The sequence below is a fragment of the Symphalangus syndactylus genome, chromosome 9, assembly GCF_028878055.3.
Source record: "Symphalangus syndactylus isolate Jambi chromosome 9, NHGRI_mSymSyn1-v2.1_pri, whole genome shotgun sequence".
In the NCBI taxonomy this organism is placed as follows: Eukaryota; Metazoa; Chordata; class Mammalia; order Primates; family Hylobatidae; genus Symphalangus; species Symphalangus syndactylus.
Genome location: NC_072431.2, coordinates 33,168,154 through 33,186,662, shown reverse-complemented (window position 1 = coordinate 33,186,662; position 18,509 = coordinate 33,168,154). Strand labels below are relative to the sequence as shown.

At 40.9% G+C, this 18,509-nt stretch overlaps 1 protein-coding gene across 3 annotated transcripts in view; it reads right to left on the bottom strand.

Annotated features, from left to right (window-relative positions):
* The window catches only part of STK39 (serine/threonine kinase 39), a 296,006-nt gene that overhangs the window by 198,814 nt on the left and 78,683 nt on the right, over positions 1-18,509 (bottom strand). For all 3 annotated transcript variants that reach the window (XM_055291899.2, XM_055291901.2, XM_055291900.2), the window contains exons 3-5: positions 15,612-15,720; positions 11,747-11,888; positions 9,892-9,947 (exon numbers count right to left, since the gene is read on the bottom strand). In XM_055291899.2, the coding sequence (XP_055147874.1) occupies positions 9,892-9,947; positions 11,747-11,888; positions 15,612-15,720 (307 nt within the window). The remainder of the gene's footprint in view (positions 1-9,891; positions 9,948-11,746; positions 11,889-15,611; positions 15,721-18,509) is intronic.

The following is an 18,509-nucleotide window of genomic DNA, read 5'->3' as shown; positions in this document are numbered from 1 at the left end:
AATTATATTTGGCTCAAAGTTCATTTGACTGATACAGTCAATTAGCCACAGCAGTGGAGAGCACCAGTTGAACAAAATGGCAAGCCACAGATAATCTGCCCATCTATGTCAGAGCTACAGAACCCTTGCCCCAAAGCAGGTGAATTTTCAGTAAGAAGTAGAGTCACTGGTCACACCTGGAGAAGCAACAGAAGGGAAGGCTGGAGCAGGAGTCCCAGCCCAGCTGTGCTGAAGGTTCCAGGCCAAGAGACAGCTTTTTCAAGAGTTCACTAGTGGTCAGCTTTCTATTAAATAAGATAATTACACTGAACAAAGGAAAAACACAGATAATTCCCACACCATATATCCATTCTTCCCTGGATCCCCAATGTGAGGTGGGAGGACTATTTTTAAAGATGCTCTGGTAAAAGCAGCCACAAGACAGCAGCTTGGCTTACTCTCCTCTCTATGCCCAAGATAATCCTCTGATTTGAATTCTTTAAAATAATACTGAGAATGTCTTTAGTGACTGCAGCTAATGAAGGGTTATTTGAACATTTTGATGCAAGGTAGGTCCTTGGAGAACATCTTGTCAACCTTCCTTACTTTACGACGGAAGGAACTGAGCCCTGGGGCTCCTGGACTGTCAAAAGGCATAGAGTTAAGAAGTATATTGGTGGGGTAGGGGTGAAACCTAATGGCAAGAAGTGAAAGTGAAGTCTGAGGAGATCTGAGAGTGAAATGCTTTTATGACTTTCAGAATGACCTTCAACAAGTCCACAATTGCTCAGCAGTCCTCAGATGCTTCATCTGAAGGAACTATTGTGCTGAACCGACACAGTTGCTGTAAGGAGAGCACCAGGTAAGTATATTATACAGGTATTATTGTTTCCCAAACCAAAGGCAAGCTTCTAAAGTCAGCGAGGGCTCCTGGCCGGCCATATCCGCAGAGACAGGCACGAACAACTTAGATCAAATATTAATAAGTCTAAATTTCCAATGCAATATTCATATACCTGCAGGTGATCTTTTTCTTTTTTATACAAATCTTCACTCAACCAGCCCTACTATCAGAAGCCTCCATTAAGCCACAATAGCCCATCTGTACATGTTAAAGATATGATCCCTACGGGAGAAGATTAAAATAACACAACTCCAGTTGCTACAAGTATTTAAGGAAACAATGCACACCATTTTTTTTTTTACAAAGTTTTCAGAAGGATTAGTTGAATCTTCAAAGAATCTGCAGATTTCCAAATCTGTGATAAAAGAAAACCTCACACTGAAAACTCCTAATATTAAAGAGTCACTGAACTATTGCTCAATATTCTTTTAATCTAAATTTACTAGTCAGATGTTTATTAATTCATTTGACAACTATTTACTAAATGCCACTTCCAGTTCTAAGTACTGGGACTGTAGACCAGAAACCCCTGCTCTCACGGAGCTGACTTTTAAGTTGGGGCAGGGGTAAGGGGGACAGGTAAATACAGATAAAAGCAAAATGGCAAAATATAATACATAGTAGTAGTTCTCAGACTTCAGCCTGCTTCAGAACCCTTAGAGGGCTTCTTAAAACACAGATTGCTGGGCCCTACCTATAGAGTTTCCGATTCAGAAGGTCTAGGGTAGGAGAGCACAAGAGTTTGCATTTTTATCAAGTTTATGCTGCTGCTGCTGCTCTAGGAGCACACCTTGAGAGAGCCACTGATAGAGAGTATGCTGATGTGTACAATAAAGAAAATAGAGCAGGGCAGGGAATACAAAATATGGGGTGGGGGGCGTTACAATATGAGGCCTGGAAGTCTCACTGATGTGACACTTGAGCCAAGATCTGAAGGAGATAAGGAAAAGAGTATTCCAGAAAGAAGCAACAGCCCATGCAAAGATCCCGAGGCAGCAGCATGCAAGATAAGGAGGCCGATTTGACTGAAGAGGAAGATGTAAGGGTCAAAATCAATGACATAATGAGGGGCCAGATCTTGTAAGGCCTCGTGAGCCACCTTAAGGATATTGACTTTCACTCTGAAATGGCAAGGGGTTGGAGGGTTTTGAGGAAAGGCATAATACAAGTCAACTTAGTTTAACAGCATTACTCCGGATGCCATGTAGAGAACAGACCACAGAGGGGCAAAGGCAGAAGAGGTCCTTTCAGGACACCGCCATAATAATCCAAACAAGAACTGATGGGTCCATGGACCACGATGACACAGGGAGCTGGTGAAATATGGTCAACCATAGGATTTACTAACATATTGGACAGGATATAGGGTCCAAGAGAAAGACAAAGATCAAGGAATATCAAGATTTCTGGCCCATTCAATAGAAGAATGGTTCTCCCACTAAAACAACTGGGAGAAGCGCAGTTCAGGAGCACAGGGGTCATAGAGTTCGCTATTGAAGTTATCCATTTGTTAGAGTTGAAAGGAAATTTGAGAGCCTAAGCACATCATTTTACAGGCGATACAAACTATGGCCAGCAAAGGGTAAGGACAGTAAATTAATGACCATGGGGGGCCTAGACGGGCTACTGTGTCCTCAAGTGTACTACATACAATCAAGTGTTAAATCATATTCCATAGAATGTAACCACAGGTTAACACTATTTAAATGTCCTAAAAATCTATAATCAACATATGATACATGCAATAACTTATAAGATGTTATTGACCAAAACCTATTCCTATTTATAATACATATTTAAAATTTATCCCCATTATAACCTATTCGACTAGTCCTAATGTGGATAACTTAAGTTACCCAGGTATAGGCATTCCCTTCACTTAACACATTTTTTAAATTTATGTAGTTGGCTGTTTAATGTGTCACCTAAACTATAAACTCCATGACAGTAGACACAATGTCTCCATTGCTTACCACTGTGTCAGCTCAGAGGACTGTGCCTACAACATAGCAAATGCTCAATAAATACCTGTCAACTAACCACTGAGGACACACTGAAACCAAACACCTAATGTTTACCTTTTCCCCTACAGAAGGAGCAGGCTATACAAATGGAGGTTCTGGGAAAAAGAAAAACAAACGAAAAAATAAGCAAAGGACCGAACTGCTCTGCTTTCATGTCTAAAAACTCTTATTTTAGGCAGACCTCTGTAGCTTTTGGTAATATGTGAAATTTAATTTAATAATGAATTGCAGGCCCTTACAGGAAGGAAAAACGAGAGGGAAGGAGGGAGACTGAGTCCCATCTGCCTCATGCCCCCCTAGACACTCTTCTGTGAAGCTCAACCCTGTTCCCCCTGCAGCTAAACGTGCACAGCTGAGCAAAAATTCCAGCAGGGGAGTAGAGCAAAGTGGTTCTCCTCCACCGGGTTCACCCAATAACGTTTCCTTAAGCTGTTGCTCAAACAACTGCTAGCAGCTGTTAAAGCATGAGAAGCTGCTTATAATCTCCCCAAGTATTTCTCACTGATGGGTGTGTAGCTGGAACGGAAAACTCAGTTTCCAGAACTGACTACATTCTTGGTTCATTCTAGAGCTTTCATCAAATGTTATCATTTGTCGAAATACCAAAAATCAGGGAACCACATTAATTTACTGTCCTTATTCACTTATGCCAAAAAAAATTCATGTATGAGAATTTTGTTGTAATTCATCAAACCATAATTCACATAGTTATAAACTGTTCCTGAAACTCAAAACAAATATTTTGATTCACTGTAAAGCACTGGAAACCCCCCCAACAGATTTTAATTTTCATGTGTATTCTATTTTCTGAGTATAACCAGTGCCTCTTCATTCATGTTCTCTGCTTCACTCTTCCTTAACTTTATCATTTCATGGCTTGCTGGCTAGGGCAGTGCTTGTCCAAAATCAGAAGTGATATTTCTCATTAAAAACTATTTTCAGCCTTTAAAATATGCAGTAGTATACATACCTAAATATTTAAAATATTTCTGCCTCCCTCCCTGCTAAGCTGATATATTCTTACTCATTTGAACTCTCAGCTATGCCTTACATCTGTTCCCTTTGCCACCGACAGGCACGTGTACTTGCATAACTTGCCGCTGAGACAGCGTGTCTCGTGTGCCTCTAGGCAGAGTGCACTGACCCAAAGTTCAGGAACACCTGCCATGTATCAGGTACTATCTGGGGATGCTGCGATGAACAACACAGTTTCTCCCTCTGGGAAGTATCCAGTCAGAAGGGAAGATGAGAAAGTAGAGGCCCAATTTCAGTGCTGTGTCATAGGCTAGCTAGAGTATGGCCAGAACCCTTGCAAACCACCAGGGTGAGGTGCTTAACCCAGTGCAGGTGGGCATGGTGGAGGAAATGATCATGAAAGGTTTCTCAGGGAAAGAATTCTTCATGAATAAGTCATGAAAAGAAGTTACTCAGGTAAGAAAGGGGAACCCTGAACAAGAAGCTGTAAGCATTTCAAGTCACAGCAGAAAGCACTTGCAGACATGACCAGAAAACCGGGCAGGTCCCTCATCTGCCATTAGTAGGAAGCTGGAGCTTTACTCCATCAGCAATGCTTTATTCCATCAACAATGCTTATAAACTTTATGCAAGAGGAAGATACAGTCAGGTCTACACTGCAGATTCTTCACTCTGGTGATATTGAGGAAACTGATGGGAAAAAGAAAAGAGCAAAACAACATGGCAGGAGGTCAGATGGAGCGCCTAAGGCCTCGTGCCTCCCTAGCCACCGCGAGCTTACCACACCCTAAGTAATTAGAGGACACCATCCCAATTTCAATACGAAAGCAATGAGTTAGCAAATTCTAAAATAAAATGTTCTAACTCCTTTAATGCTGTAGTATATTCTCATTACACAAACGTGCAAAATGAAGCACAGAGAATCTAAAGCTATAACTTGGTTACACAGCTAGAAGGAGCAATGCCAGGATTGAACCATGGCTGTCTGGTGTCAGAGCCCATGCTCTGGGCCAAGGTGCTCATAAATGTGATGACATCATTTCCTGATTGGATGCCTCCGGGGCTTTCAGCGCTTTCCCACACTAATCAGAAGCTGACTCCAGGGCTGCTCGGGTGCCTTGCTCAAAGCAGCAGCCTCTCTTCCCTACAACACAAAAAATAACTCTTCAACCCCTACCCTCCCCATCAAAGTGCACTTTATGAGGGCCAAAGAGCACAGAAGGAAAATGAAAGAACCCAGCAGCTATGGGTGTAAAAACTCCACCACCTTGAACATCTTCCTCTAGCTCCTTATGGATAACATCTAAGTGACAGAAGCAAGTTAAGTTTCATTGCATGTTTTCCTAGCACTTTTAGTCATGGGGTTTTCAGTGTTCAAGATGCAGACTTAAACTGAAGATGTATTCAAGGCTGATAAGGATATAATCTCCCTCCCAGTAAATAAGAGATGTTACCCAAAGTTCTACCAATGTACCTTGGACAGTGAAAAACCCAGGGCATAAGCCTGATTTGAATGGATGCACATATGTGAGGCAGTTTGATGGTAACTTTCTAGAGTTCCAGGCTGCTTTCGCTCAGTACCAGTTTTTATTTCTGTTATGTAAAACCAGGGAAGGGAAATTGACATTCACACACATAAGCACTGTCTTTGTGTATTGGGCCTACTATAACAAAGTATCTTAGACTGGGTGACTTAAAAACAACAAAATCTTATTTATCACAGTTCTGCAGGCCGGGAAGTCCAAGATCATGGCATCAGCAGATTCACTATCTAGTAAGGACCCGCCTTCTTGTTTATAGATGGTGCCTTCTGTTTGTGTCCTCACATGGTAGAAGGGCACGGCAGCTCTCTGGGGCCTCTTTATAAAGGCACTGGCCCCACTAATGAGGGTTTAGCCCTCATGATCTTATTACCTCCCAAAGGCCCCACCTCCTAACACCATCACATTGGTGATTAGGGTTCAACATATGAATTTGGAGGGCACACAAAATTCAAACCATAGCACACACACACCTAAAAGGCAAAAGTAAGTGAAAATGAGCATGAGACCTACCTTACATAATGTAGTAGTAAACTTCTACAAAGTTCTTTATAAATCAAATGTGTTGAAATCAACATTTTTATAGAACATCAAGAGTAGCCACTGTTTTTTTTAAATCTTAGATTAAAAAGATTAGCAGAAATCACCCCAAAGTGATCTGTTTCATATGAATTTCTGTTTGCTCAAAATAGTGTCTCTCATTAATTCTGGACAAACAGGCTTAGTCATTTGCCAAAGCACTAAGCTTTTCCTGACAATATGACAGGGCATCAAATCAGAAGATAAAATGCTATGCCGTGGGAAGAATAGGACTTTCAAGTAGCCACTCCCCCTTCTATCACACAGTGCAGCAAAACCTATTACATTTTCCAAGGCACCCAAGTTGATTATCAGGAAGTTACACACACTGGACCTCTAAGCATAGAAGGTACAGTAAGAAGGAAAGCATTTTCTCTTAAACCCTGAGTAGGCAGTCCTCAGTTTCTAATTCACTACATCAAACCTGAAGTTTTCCAGTCTGAAAAGAGAGTGGTGTCATTATTGAGCTTAATTCTATACCAAATGACACTTAGATGGCTGCTTCTCCTATCCCCTGAAACCTTACCAGGGACACCCCTGTGTTTCAACCTAAAGGAGCAAAGAGGAAGAAGGTGCTGAATATGTTCCCTGGCCCAAAGGGGAATCGATTTATGCAGAGACACAGAAGAGCTAGTGATCGCTGTGGTATATTCCATCTGAAACTGAGGTCATTTAAATCCAGATTTCAGGTCCTCCTCCTGGAAATCCCACAGATGTGTGTTGACAGTTTCTAGAGTCAGACTGTCCAAACCCAAAGCATGGATACACCGCTTATTCTACGTGTGACCTGGGCAACTGACTTCCCCACTGTAACTTAGTTTCTCCTATGTAAAATGGATGCAATAGTACCTTCCCCATGAAGTTGTGCTGAGGACTGAATGAGACTCAAAGCATTCAGAACCCAAAACCTGGCCTGACACACAGGAAGCACTCAAGACACGTTAGTTCCTGATTTTCTACCCACGTTCAATAGAAATGTACATTCTTCCCAGAGAATTTGGACTGTGTTAAACAGAACCAGGCTCATTATCTTATCCACCACACTTCTAGCTGCATAATAAAGTGAGGGTTTCTCATGGTCTAAATCAGGCCCTTTAATCTTCTGTTTTCTGATAAGAAGTTCTGAAAAAGGGAATTTATACATATGTAAAAGTGAGTGTTTCCCCTAAAAAAACAAAAACCATTATGTTTTCTATTAGGATAGCAAAAATGCCCTTTCTTAAAAACAGTGCACACAATAATATTCTCAAGGTGGGCAATGTATATTACACTCAAAGAAATAAATGCAAACTTAACTTCTCCCCTGCTTAACTTTTATTTCAAACTACAGGGCCGCAGAGGCATAAAGATACAAAGGGAAAAGAGCGAAAACAGACTGGGTAAAAAACGATATATTATTTGGCCAGGTAGCAACGAAAAGGGACCGTCTCACCCCTGCCGTTGCTGAGTCTCCACGTTCCACTCTTCCCCCCCTACCCTGCCTGTTTCGCCCACCGACAAGGATGCCAGTAAAAGACCCAGAGACTCCTGGTCCTCATTTTTGTTCAGGCAGCAACCAAGTACCTGACCAAGGAAGTCAATCTCCTATAAAATGAGGACAGCAGTAACATCTACCTTTCCAAGGAGACATTAAAAATGCTTTAAGGCAATAACCTTATATTATAGTGAACACTTTAAAAATTCAAACTTTAAATACTGTATTAGTTGGATGTTATGATCAGGTCAGAGAATATGGGAGAAATTAAATGTGAATTCCAGAAAGTGATAGTTCCAGAAATGCAGAAGCTGTACATTTAGATGCCTGTCAAGCAGCCACCATACATCTGGGAAATGGCCATTCCAGTTTGTGTTACTACACAAGCATGAAGTTGCATACTCAGAAAGATACCAAGGAAGCCCCGGATGGCTGGAACACAAAGTCCTCAGCACATGCCAGGCACAGAAAAGACATAGCCCTCTCTACACATCAATTCACTTAATTCCCACACCTACCCCATGCAGGGGCTTCCTGCCTGAGCCCTTCTGAACTCAGCAGCCCCCACAGTGCAGGCACGTACTGGGTCACAACAGACTCCTCGGCAGTAAGGAAAAACCCAAAGGCCTGTGATGGAAGGAAAAAGCCAGGAAATCTTACCTCGGGGATTCCTACTGGGAAAAAGAAAAGGGCAGTGTGTTCCAGAAGGCTCAGGGAGAGGCTCAGATCATTAATCTGACAAGAATAATGGGATGAGATGACTGGCAGAGGACTAAGTAACAGAATAAGGCAGGGGCTGACCAGCCTTCACATTTCAAAGGCAGTTCACTGCTATTTTGACCCTTTTAGTGAGAAATCATCATTTCATCATAAAACAGAAAATTAGTTGTACTTCCTTATCATCTTAGAGCAATATTAATGGCAAGTTAGCTTCCAAATTCCATAATTAATAAGTATTACCTTTTGATAAGTCATAAACTCTCCTCAGAGCTGAAGCTCTTGCAGGACAATTTGAGGGTCACATGATCTCCAGTCAGTGCAAGGGAGTATCAGTGTGATCCTGTTAGTCGTAGTAACAGAAGTAATAGTAGTAATGGCAGCAACAGTAGTAGCAGCAGCAGCCATGGTAGAACAGCAGTTATTGATATTTACTGCTTGCCTATTATGTGTCGGCCACTGTTAAGATCACTGGACCTTGATTTCATGAAAGAAGATGAAGTAGTTTACATTTTTACCCCTCTTTAAGGAAACTGAGTCTTAAGAAGGTTTGGTAACTTGCCCAAGGTGGTAGAGCTACTAAGTGGTGGCCTCAGAATTTTGACCAAGTCAGCTGACACCAGAGCCTGCACTCTGAACAACTAGACTGCTTGGGGCTGGACAGTTTGAAATTTTTGCCCACAGATGTTTCTCAGCTGTTACTTGTTTAACTGAAGTACTTTTTCAAACTGTCCCTAGCCTATGGGATAAGGTCCACTCGTGAGGACAAGATATGCACACACAAAGCACTAACTCAGATGGCTCAAGAACAAAATCCGGCATCCACGATGAGGAGAGGCACCAGAGTCTGGGGGTTGGGGGTGGGGGCAGCAGATGAATCAAGAATTGCCAAAGATTGATAATTATTGAAATCAGGTGATGGGTACAAGTGGGCTCATCTTACTCTTCTCTGCAATGACAGGGTCAGTCCAGTACAGGGAAGGACTGTCTAGCCAAAAAATGCCGAGAACACCCCCCTAAGAAACCATGAAAGCTAAAAGGATTGCTGAGACAGACTTTCAACGACATGGGTAAAGCAAGAGTTAACATGCGTGTGGCTACATCTTATCCCAGGCCTTTAAGGTTACTCTAGGGCCAATAACAAAATAGAGGCTTTGAACATGAAAGGTGTTCACCTGATATTGCGTGTTCATGTAAAAGACATTCATTGCATCCCCAGCCTACCAGCTTTGTCAAGAATAGCCATGTTGGGTCAGAGTTAAGAACGAAATAAGGCCCAGATTTTTAATGTTCACAATTCTTTCAGATATCTCTTAAGAAATAAATTAGTTTTTAATTGATGTGTACGATGTTTTAAATTTTCAAACCTATCGAAAAACGTTTTTACAAGTGCATTTCTTGAAGTTATATGAGTATTACCATTATAAAATGTGAAAGGTAGAAAACATAATAAAATTGAAAATAAAATTATTCTTTATCAAAAAGCTATGTACTAAAATGCTATTTTTCACAGGATGATCTAATGACTTATCAAAACAATACGGAAAACATGTTATCCTTCGGACCCAAACATTCCGTAAATATCATTCTGAAAACAGATTACATGCATTTATTCATTCCTCAGGAATGATTCTACATTCCTTGAAACTGTAACACTTCTGTAATCAAGTAAAAAATTTTTCTATTTATCAGCTTTACCTGCTATTTGTACTGAACCATCCTCACCCAGAAGAATATTACCAGCTTTCAAATCCCTATTAGAAAAAAATAAAATAAAATAAATTGTAGGGTACAGACTTTATAGTGTATTGATTCACTCAGGAAGATTTTAAAACATATCATACAACGTAGCTCTTTGACATAATAATTTCATAAATATTAAGATTATATCACAGATTTTAAAAGTTATAAGGATAGGCTGGGCACAGTGGCTCACGCCTGTAATCCCAGCACTTTGGGAAGCCAAGGTGGGTGGAGCACCTGAGGTCAGGAGTTCGAGACCAGCCTGGCCAACATGGCGAAACCCCATCTCTACTAAAAATACAAAAATTAGTTGGGCATGGTGGCAGGTGCCTGTAATCCCAGCTACTTGGGAAGCTGAGGCAGAAGAATCACTTGAACCTGGAAGGTGGAGGTTGCAGTGAGCCAAGACCGTGCCACTGCACTCCAGCCTGGGCAACAAGAGTGAAACTCGGTCTCAAAAAAAAAATGTATAAGGATCCACTTGTCATTTTATAGTTTACTCATGGGGGAGAGTCAGGATTTTAGAAAGAAATATTTTCTATGAAATAATTATCCAAATTTAATTAAATCATCAGTAAGTAGACGCTCTATTTTATGCTTCAGAGTTAGAGACTGCCCATAAACTCACACTACTGTCATTCTATCAAGTATTAAAGCCCAGTCTATGTAAAGCTCCTCTACTTCCACTTAAATTTGGGGTGCAATTCCAACTTAATTCTCTTCCTGAAAAATGAACTTCTCTCCTCTGGTGAGAGACTGATTATAAATACTAATTTTAATAATAGATATTATATTTCTTCACCATATAAAACCTGTGTAATCTTAGTACTTTGAAAAATGACAATTTGCAATTTATAAGTTTGATTTCTAAAGTAACTTTTTCCTAATTATTGAAAAATATAGGCCAGCCACAGTGTCTCACGCCTGTAATCCTAGCACTTTGGGAGGCCAAGGCGGAGAGATCACCTGGGATCAAGAGTGTCAGTCCAGCCTGGCCAACATGGTGAAACCCCATCTCTACTAAAAATACAAAAATTAGCCAGGCATGGTGGCGCATGCCTGTAATCCCAGCTACTCGGGAGGCTGAGACAGGAGAATCACTTGAACTTGGGAGGCAGAGGTTGCAGTGAGCTGAGATCACACCATTGCACTCCAGCCTGGGCAACAGAGCAAGACTATGTCTAAAAAAAAAAAAAAAGAAGAAAGAAAAAAGAAAAATATAGTAGAAATAATTAAATATAAATTTCAGGGTAGGAGAATTACATTATTAGCATTACTGGTAAATGGCTATTTACTTGCAATAATTCCTAAGAGCCCAAGTAGCACTCACTCACTTGAAACATCAAGCACTCATATTCTATGTGATTTGACTATATAAAGAATTAACATTTTATGTCACAAAAGAAGATGAGTGCCTCCTCCTTCCCTCTCACCACCATATCAAAAATAATTCGCATAGTACAATGTTTGGATAGTCTTGCTTGTATTAGAAAGACAGAGATGCTGTCTAGTTCAACTAGTATAATTCAAGAGTAGTTATCAAAACTGATTTCTTTAAATGAGTCCATGTAGTCCTTTTTAGATTCCACTCTTATTTCAGTGAAAGCAACTGAAGCAATCCCAAGGATACCAATATAATTCATCAAAATTTATTCTCTTGTTTCTTTCTTAAGTACTTTTTTCCCATCTATTTAGCCTAAGTTAAAGTAATGTCAATACCTGCCTGCAACATGTGTTTCCTTAACATTCTTTACAAACTAGGGCTGAAGATATGAACAGCTGAATTTAAACATCTCTGCAGAGGTCATACCTGTGAATCTGACCATTTCTGTGTAGATAGTCTAAGCCTTCCAAAACCTCTTTAAGAATTGTTGCTATTATTGCCTCTTCCAGAACTCCATTCTTGTGTTCTCCTCGGTTGACAATGTATTTTATGATATCCAACATTGAACCTAAGTAGACAAACAGAAGAATTAAAACATAAGCACCTTCATCACCTTTTCAGAACAAGACTCCATTATGTATAAAATTTAATGGAAACATTGGCAGGGCGCGGTGGCTCACGCTTGTAATCCCAGCACTTTGGGAGGCCAAGGCGGGCGGATCACGAGGTCAGGAGATCGAGACCACGGTGAAACCCTGTCTCTACTAAAAATACAAAAAATTAGCCGGGCGTGGTGGCGGGCGCCTGTAGTCCCAGCTACTCGGAGAAGCTGAGGCAGGAGAATGGCGTGAACCCAGGAGGCGGAGCTTGCAGTGAGCCGAGATTGCGCCACTGCACTCCAGCCTGGGCGACAGAGCGAGACTCCGTCTCAAAAAAAAAAAAAAAAAAAAATTAAATTTAATGGAAACATCAATATATGGGCTTTATTTAATGCAAATATTCCCAAGGCAAACAAACAATTGAATGGGAGCCCCATGACCAAAAACACTAAATCCAAGTCTGCAAGAGCACTTTCAGTGTGAATTTAATGAGAAGGATTCTGGGTCAGGGACCAGAAGGCTGTGGATGGTCATTCCATGGTTGGCTCCTTTTCCCTAGAAATACTGGTTCCAGTATTTCTCCCAAAAATTCCTAAGAGCAACCCTCCAAAAAGGGTACAAAAAGTCTGAAGTGACAAAGAAAGGAGTATGAGGCCAGGAGGAAAGGCAGAAGTGAACTGCTGAGAGAAAAAAAAACACACTCTTTGAGGGCCTAAATCACAGTTGGGAGGGGGAAAGAAGTATGTTGTTTCTAGACCTCTGCTTATAACCGGAAGATTCCTTCCTGTGACACTACATGATCTTTATTTTCTTTCCTTCTTTTTCTTTTTTTATTTGAGACAGAGTCTGCCTCTGTCATGTAAGCTGGAGTGCCGTGGAGCAATCACAGCTCACTGCAGCCTCAACTTCCCAGGCTCGAGCGATCCTCCCACCTCAGCCTCCCAAGTAGCTGGGACTACAAGTACGTGCCACCACGCCTGGCTAATTTTTGTATTTTTTGTAGAGATGGGGTCTTACCATGTGGCCCATGCTGGTCTTGAACTTCTGGGCTTAAGTGATCTGCTCACCTTGGCTTCCCAAAGTGCTGGGCTTATAGGCATAAGCCACTGAGCCCGGCTGATCTTTATTTCATTTACCTGATATATTTGAAGCACTAACACAATAAACAAACAAATACCTAGTACTTTGTTACCATATACAGATTAGTATCCTTGGCACTGTGAATTCATGTTTCAACACATATTAATTAGTATTCCAAACCCCTGGGTCAGTTTAAAAGCCAAAATTACCTGGGGGTTTGACATTTCTGAAGAGTTAACAAACGGCTTACCTCAGGACCTGAATTTGGCTCTAGGCTCTTTATAATTAACTAAGAGGATTGAGCTTCCCCATCAGATATAGCTGCCTGCCCCTCATTAAGAGATTCAATGTAATGAAACAGAAGAAAACAAATGCATATTTTTCCCCAGAGGAAAAAAAAAAAAACTCTGTTTATTTGTTGCCTCTTAGATTTTTGTGTCATTTAAAAAATGGTAATTCCAAAAACATTTTCTTTTTATTGTATATGGATATACCATACATGCATGCATTTCTGCCCTGCTAAAAGAAAAATGGACAAGAGTCCACGTCTGCCCACGTCCTTACCTGTGGAAACCCGTTTAAAACCTGTTCTTACCTAAAGCCCAGAGGCTAAATTGGACTCTTAAAAAGACAAAGAAACTTTCTGTCAGATCCTCCTCAGAAAACAGAAGATTCTCAGCTTCATAAAAGCAAAAGGTAAAATCTTCAGCTTGAGCAGAGCATTTGGGACTATTTAGGGTCTCAAGTCACCAGAATTTCTCATTTCCCCAGAGTTGGTGGAACCCCACAAAAAGAGAATGGCTTAAGATCATCTTGCTGGCAAAGCACAAGTTCCTCTGCTGAATAAAGGGGCAGTCCCAGCACTCAACACTGCAGTCCAGCTCTGGCAGGCTCCTTTTTCTTTTTTTCTTTTTAATTAAAAACTGAAGTAGGCACTCAAGGAAACAATGACTAATAAGACTGAGGAAGACTGAAAACAGAACAGAACTAAGCTCTCCAGGGCTCCCCACTGAGACCTACACAAGCAGACCCAAGCCAATTACAATGCCTTCGTCATCTCATTTTTGGGCTTCTGCTTCATCCAAGAGAGTTTCTTTTTTAAAAAAGGAAAACATTAAGACACCTCCCTCGACATCTGCAGATTAAAATGGGCTCTATCATATAAATTCTGCTATGCTAGTTTTGTGTCGTCCAGGCACAGCAAAATGTTCTCCTCTGATCCTAAACCATACTTCATGTCTCAGAAAGATACACAGAGAATGAAGCCCTCTAAAGAGAACACACCAGAGATGTGGGTATGCTGGGTGTTCCCAAGGAAATCACTTGGGCTTTCTAAGCTGCAGTGCCCATGTCTGCAAAACAAAGGTGTAAATACGTGCAGCACAGCATACTAATTTTTAAGTCAACAGATTTTAGAGTCACAAATTCCAGCACCAACATTTACTGTGTGTGTGACCTTGGGCAAGTTGCTAAACTCCCTTGAGATTTGGTGTAATTTCTGAAAAACAGGGATGGTGACACAGGCCATTCAGGGATATTGTCAAGATTAAATGTGATAAGGTCAGTAAATTGCTTTGGACAGGATCTAGCCACAGATTAAGTGTTCAAAAAAGGCAATGGTTATCATTATCATTCCCTCACTGATAATGATGTTAGAAGATTAAAAGAAATAAAATACAGGATGTGAAAGCACCTTGTAAATTGAATTGTCAATGGCTTGCATCACTGCAGGGATCTAAAGCTAGAGAGAGGAAGTGACTTTCCCTTCCCAAATCCAACAATAGGATGAGAATAGTGCCACTTCTGATCAACACTGCAAGTGAATATGTAGCACACATTTCTCCCCATGTCAACTGGAACCACATTTAGTGAGCACCTACTGGGTGCCAAGCTCAATGAATTCAAAGTGCGTTAGACAATCTTCACGAAGTCCACAACCTAAATATGCACTGTCCAATACTGGAGCCATACAAGGTGATTTAAATGTAAGTTAATTAAAATTGAATACTCAGTCCCTCAGTCACACTAGCCACATGTCAAGTGCTTAAGTGTCACATGAGATTAGTAAAAAGTAGATAGCAGCACCTCAGAACATTTCCATCATCACAGAACATTCTGATAAACGGCACTGAGATAATTCAGCAAACTGCAATGTGTTAATGACCTGAACAATGTTAAAAAGAAAGGACTCAAGGAGAAAGGACTGACTAACTTTTTTGAAGAGTAAGCGGTGACTGTGGAGAGGATGTGACCTTTTAGGCCTGAGCACATGGAAAACAAAGGAGAGCTGCAAGGCTGAGAAAGAGGACAGGTCAGGGGCAAAGGCATGAGAGCACATAATACATTCCGGGGGCTGCCTCTCAACCTAGAAGGTCGGGCATTTCATACCTGGAGAAGAGGACATACATATTCTCGGAAGTTAAGCAAAATTATGAAAAGCTTTGAAGATCAATGTGAAGCAATCTGGACGTTATCCTCTAGGCAATGAGAAACCAAACAAACTTTCAAACACAGAGAGAGAAAGGATGCAATCTAAAGTCTTCTCCAATATGCTGGTTCCAACAAAAGGAGAGAAAACAAGCAAACAAGTAACAACAACAGAATCCACTTACCTCCACTTAGTAATTTCATGACCAGCCAAAGTTCATCTTTGACCACAAAAGAGGTGTAATAGGTCACTACGTTGGGATGGCTGCACTGACTCATGGCTTGAATTTCTTTCTATAAAAAGAGCAAAACATGACATAGTACCACGGGGTGAAAGGTGGCAAGCAAAACACAAGTGAATCACAGTTGAGTACCTGGGTAACTTTCCTACTCGAAAGCCTACCTGAGGGGCTGCCTATGCCATTACTTCAAAGAAGGTATATAAGGACCAACTCTCTCACCCACATTATCAACACAGATTAGACAGTTCTCTGCAGGAGACCACAGAGCCCTGTGGGCCAGCCACCAGACACAGGAACTTCAGATCACTGTTATCACCCAGATGACCCCCCAACTCTGCCAGCAGAGAGCCCTGCCACATAGGACTAAGAGCCTCATACCTGAACTGAAGGCTTGACAGGGAGATAAAAGACTGGGTGAGTTACTAGGACACCTGCATCCTGGTGCCAGCCTGAACTCTGGTGGATCTTAGCTCCTCCCTCATCCAAAAAACAACAACAAAACTGTCTCTGTTTCTCAGGACTGCTGTGATGGTAAATAAGAAAATACATTTGAAAATGCTACAGTATTATTTCCAAGCTATCTGCCATAGTAGATATTCCATTAACTAAAAAATTGAGGTGGCAGGGAAGAGAGCGGCAGGCGAAGTAAAATAAGCTTGGGAAAGATCAGATACTATATCTCATTCTAAAAGAATCACAGGGAATATTAGTACTGTCAAAGGCTCTGAGAAGTCCTGCAGTAGATAAACTGCCATAGTTTAATCCATATTAACAAAGCAGGAAAAGAATGCTTTGTGGGTCACATCTTGGAAACACTGCTGTAGAGAATAAAATAGATTTTATTCTTTGTTGTTTTATATAAAGACATAAAACAACAAAGCTGGGAAATAAAACAAATAGAAACTTTCAATAAACCACATTTTTCTGGAATATTCAGTTTCATATTGATTTCAGTTTGTCGTTTTAAGTTATTGTCGGATGACTCCCATAAAAGCTTCAGTCTAATGTAACTCTCAATCAAAGGCACCAGACCAGTGTAACTCACTTTCAAGGTGCTACAAAAAGGACAAGAATAACCTAAATGATTAAAGAAACCTCATTTTTGCCATTATGTATTGATGAAAGAAGAGTACATTTATGCATCCTATGAATATATTCAATAATAATGAGCTTCGCGTTAACTCAGTTACCCAAGTAGAACATCTCAATCTGGACGTTATCTTTGCTTGTCCAGTACTGCCTAATCCTCATACTACTAAAAAGATCCTATATATCCGACAACTTGGCCAAAATTCTGTAACATGTAACACTCGTACGTTCCCTAATATATATGTTTATTTAAAGTGCTTTTGGCTGGGCGCAGTGGCTCACACGTGTAATCCCAACACTTTGGGAGGCCACAGCAGGCGGATCACCCGAGGTCAGGAGTTCAAGATCAGCCTGGCCAACATGAGGAAACATTGTCTCTACAAAAAAATTAGCTGAGTGTGGTGGTGTGTGCCTGTAGTCCCAGTGACTGAGGAAGCTGAGGAACGAGAATCACTCGAACCCGGGAAGTGGAAGTTGCAGTGAGCTGAGATCGTGCCACTGGACTCCAGCCTGAGTGACAAAGCAAGATTCTGTCTCAAAAAAAAAAATTTAAAAATAATAAAAATGAAGTGCTTTTAACCAAAGATAAACTCCTTACAAACTACTAATTTTTCTTTTTTCTTTTCAGTATATAACAATGTTTTTCCTTCATCATTCCCCTCATCCATTTGACTGATCACAGGCTTTCTAAATCTGACACTTTTCAATTCAGCAACTCTTATCCTTTGAATAAGATCTGAAACCTGAGGTTCAGTTTCCATCTGTTTCCGGTATTAGGTTCTGATGCCATAAGACACTTCTGAAGGAGAAATGGAACACTACCCTGGCCACTCCTATTTCAAGTCAATAGCATCTGCTCAGTGGGGGGATGGCCCACATTGAAAGTCTGTAGCATTAGGTAGGGTCCAGTTTAAACAGATGCCTAGTGTTCAAAGAAATGAGAACAATGTCTCTTAAATGCAGCTGTGCTTTAAATGTAAGTGAATGCTCTTCTAGTGCTGTAACTCCAAACTTTTAAATAATTTATCAAAATGCACAAAACAACTAATGGTCATACAAAAGGAAATTCTTTTACATTGAAGGCAAGGTTGAGTCAGTCTAGAAAAACACACTTTTTAGCCCTTTGCATTTAGATGGCCAGTATCACTTCCCACCCAGAATATCAGGTTCTCTGACTTTGCAGTGAGCGTGTATGTATGTGTGTGTGTATGTGTGTGTGTAACTCCTTTAGAAAACCTGTAGAACCTATAGATATAACTTAGCAAATTCTATTCCTTCAAAACTCTGAGTCTTAGAGACACCATCTGGACATTAAAAGGTTCCAGAATTTAAATGAGTGGGGGATGAGGGGTCACAGATACTGCCATACCAACACAACCACAGGAGCAGTATAAGGACAGGTAAAAGAAGGAGCAGGGGGCCCGAGAGTGGCTTTGCATCAGTTTGATCACTCAACCTCACATTCTTCTTCTATGCAGCTGAGCCGTCCCTCTTCACTTCTTGGCTAGGGGGTCCATGTCCCCAACTCCTGCACCATCCATTGTCCTGCACAGCAGCTTTTCCACAAGCATCAATGCTTAAGGACATGATGAAACTCGCCTTAGGGAGAAACACCTGTCGCTCTGTCTTGGGATATGAACTGTGCTATCACTGATCCCCAGGGTAAGTAATATTTCCACATAAAGTTAAAAACCTGAAAACTAGCAATCTTTCCACAAAACTATCCCCTCCATTCTTTTCAAAACAATGATG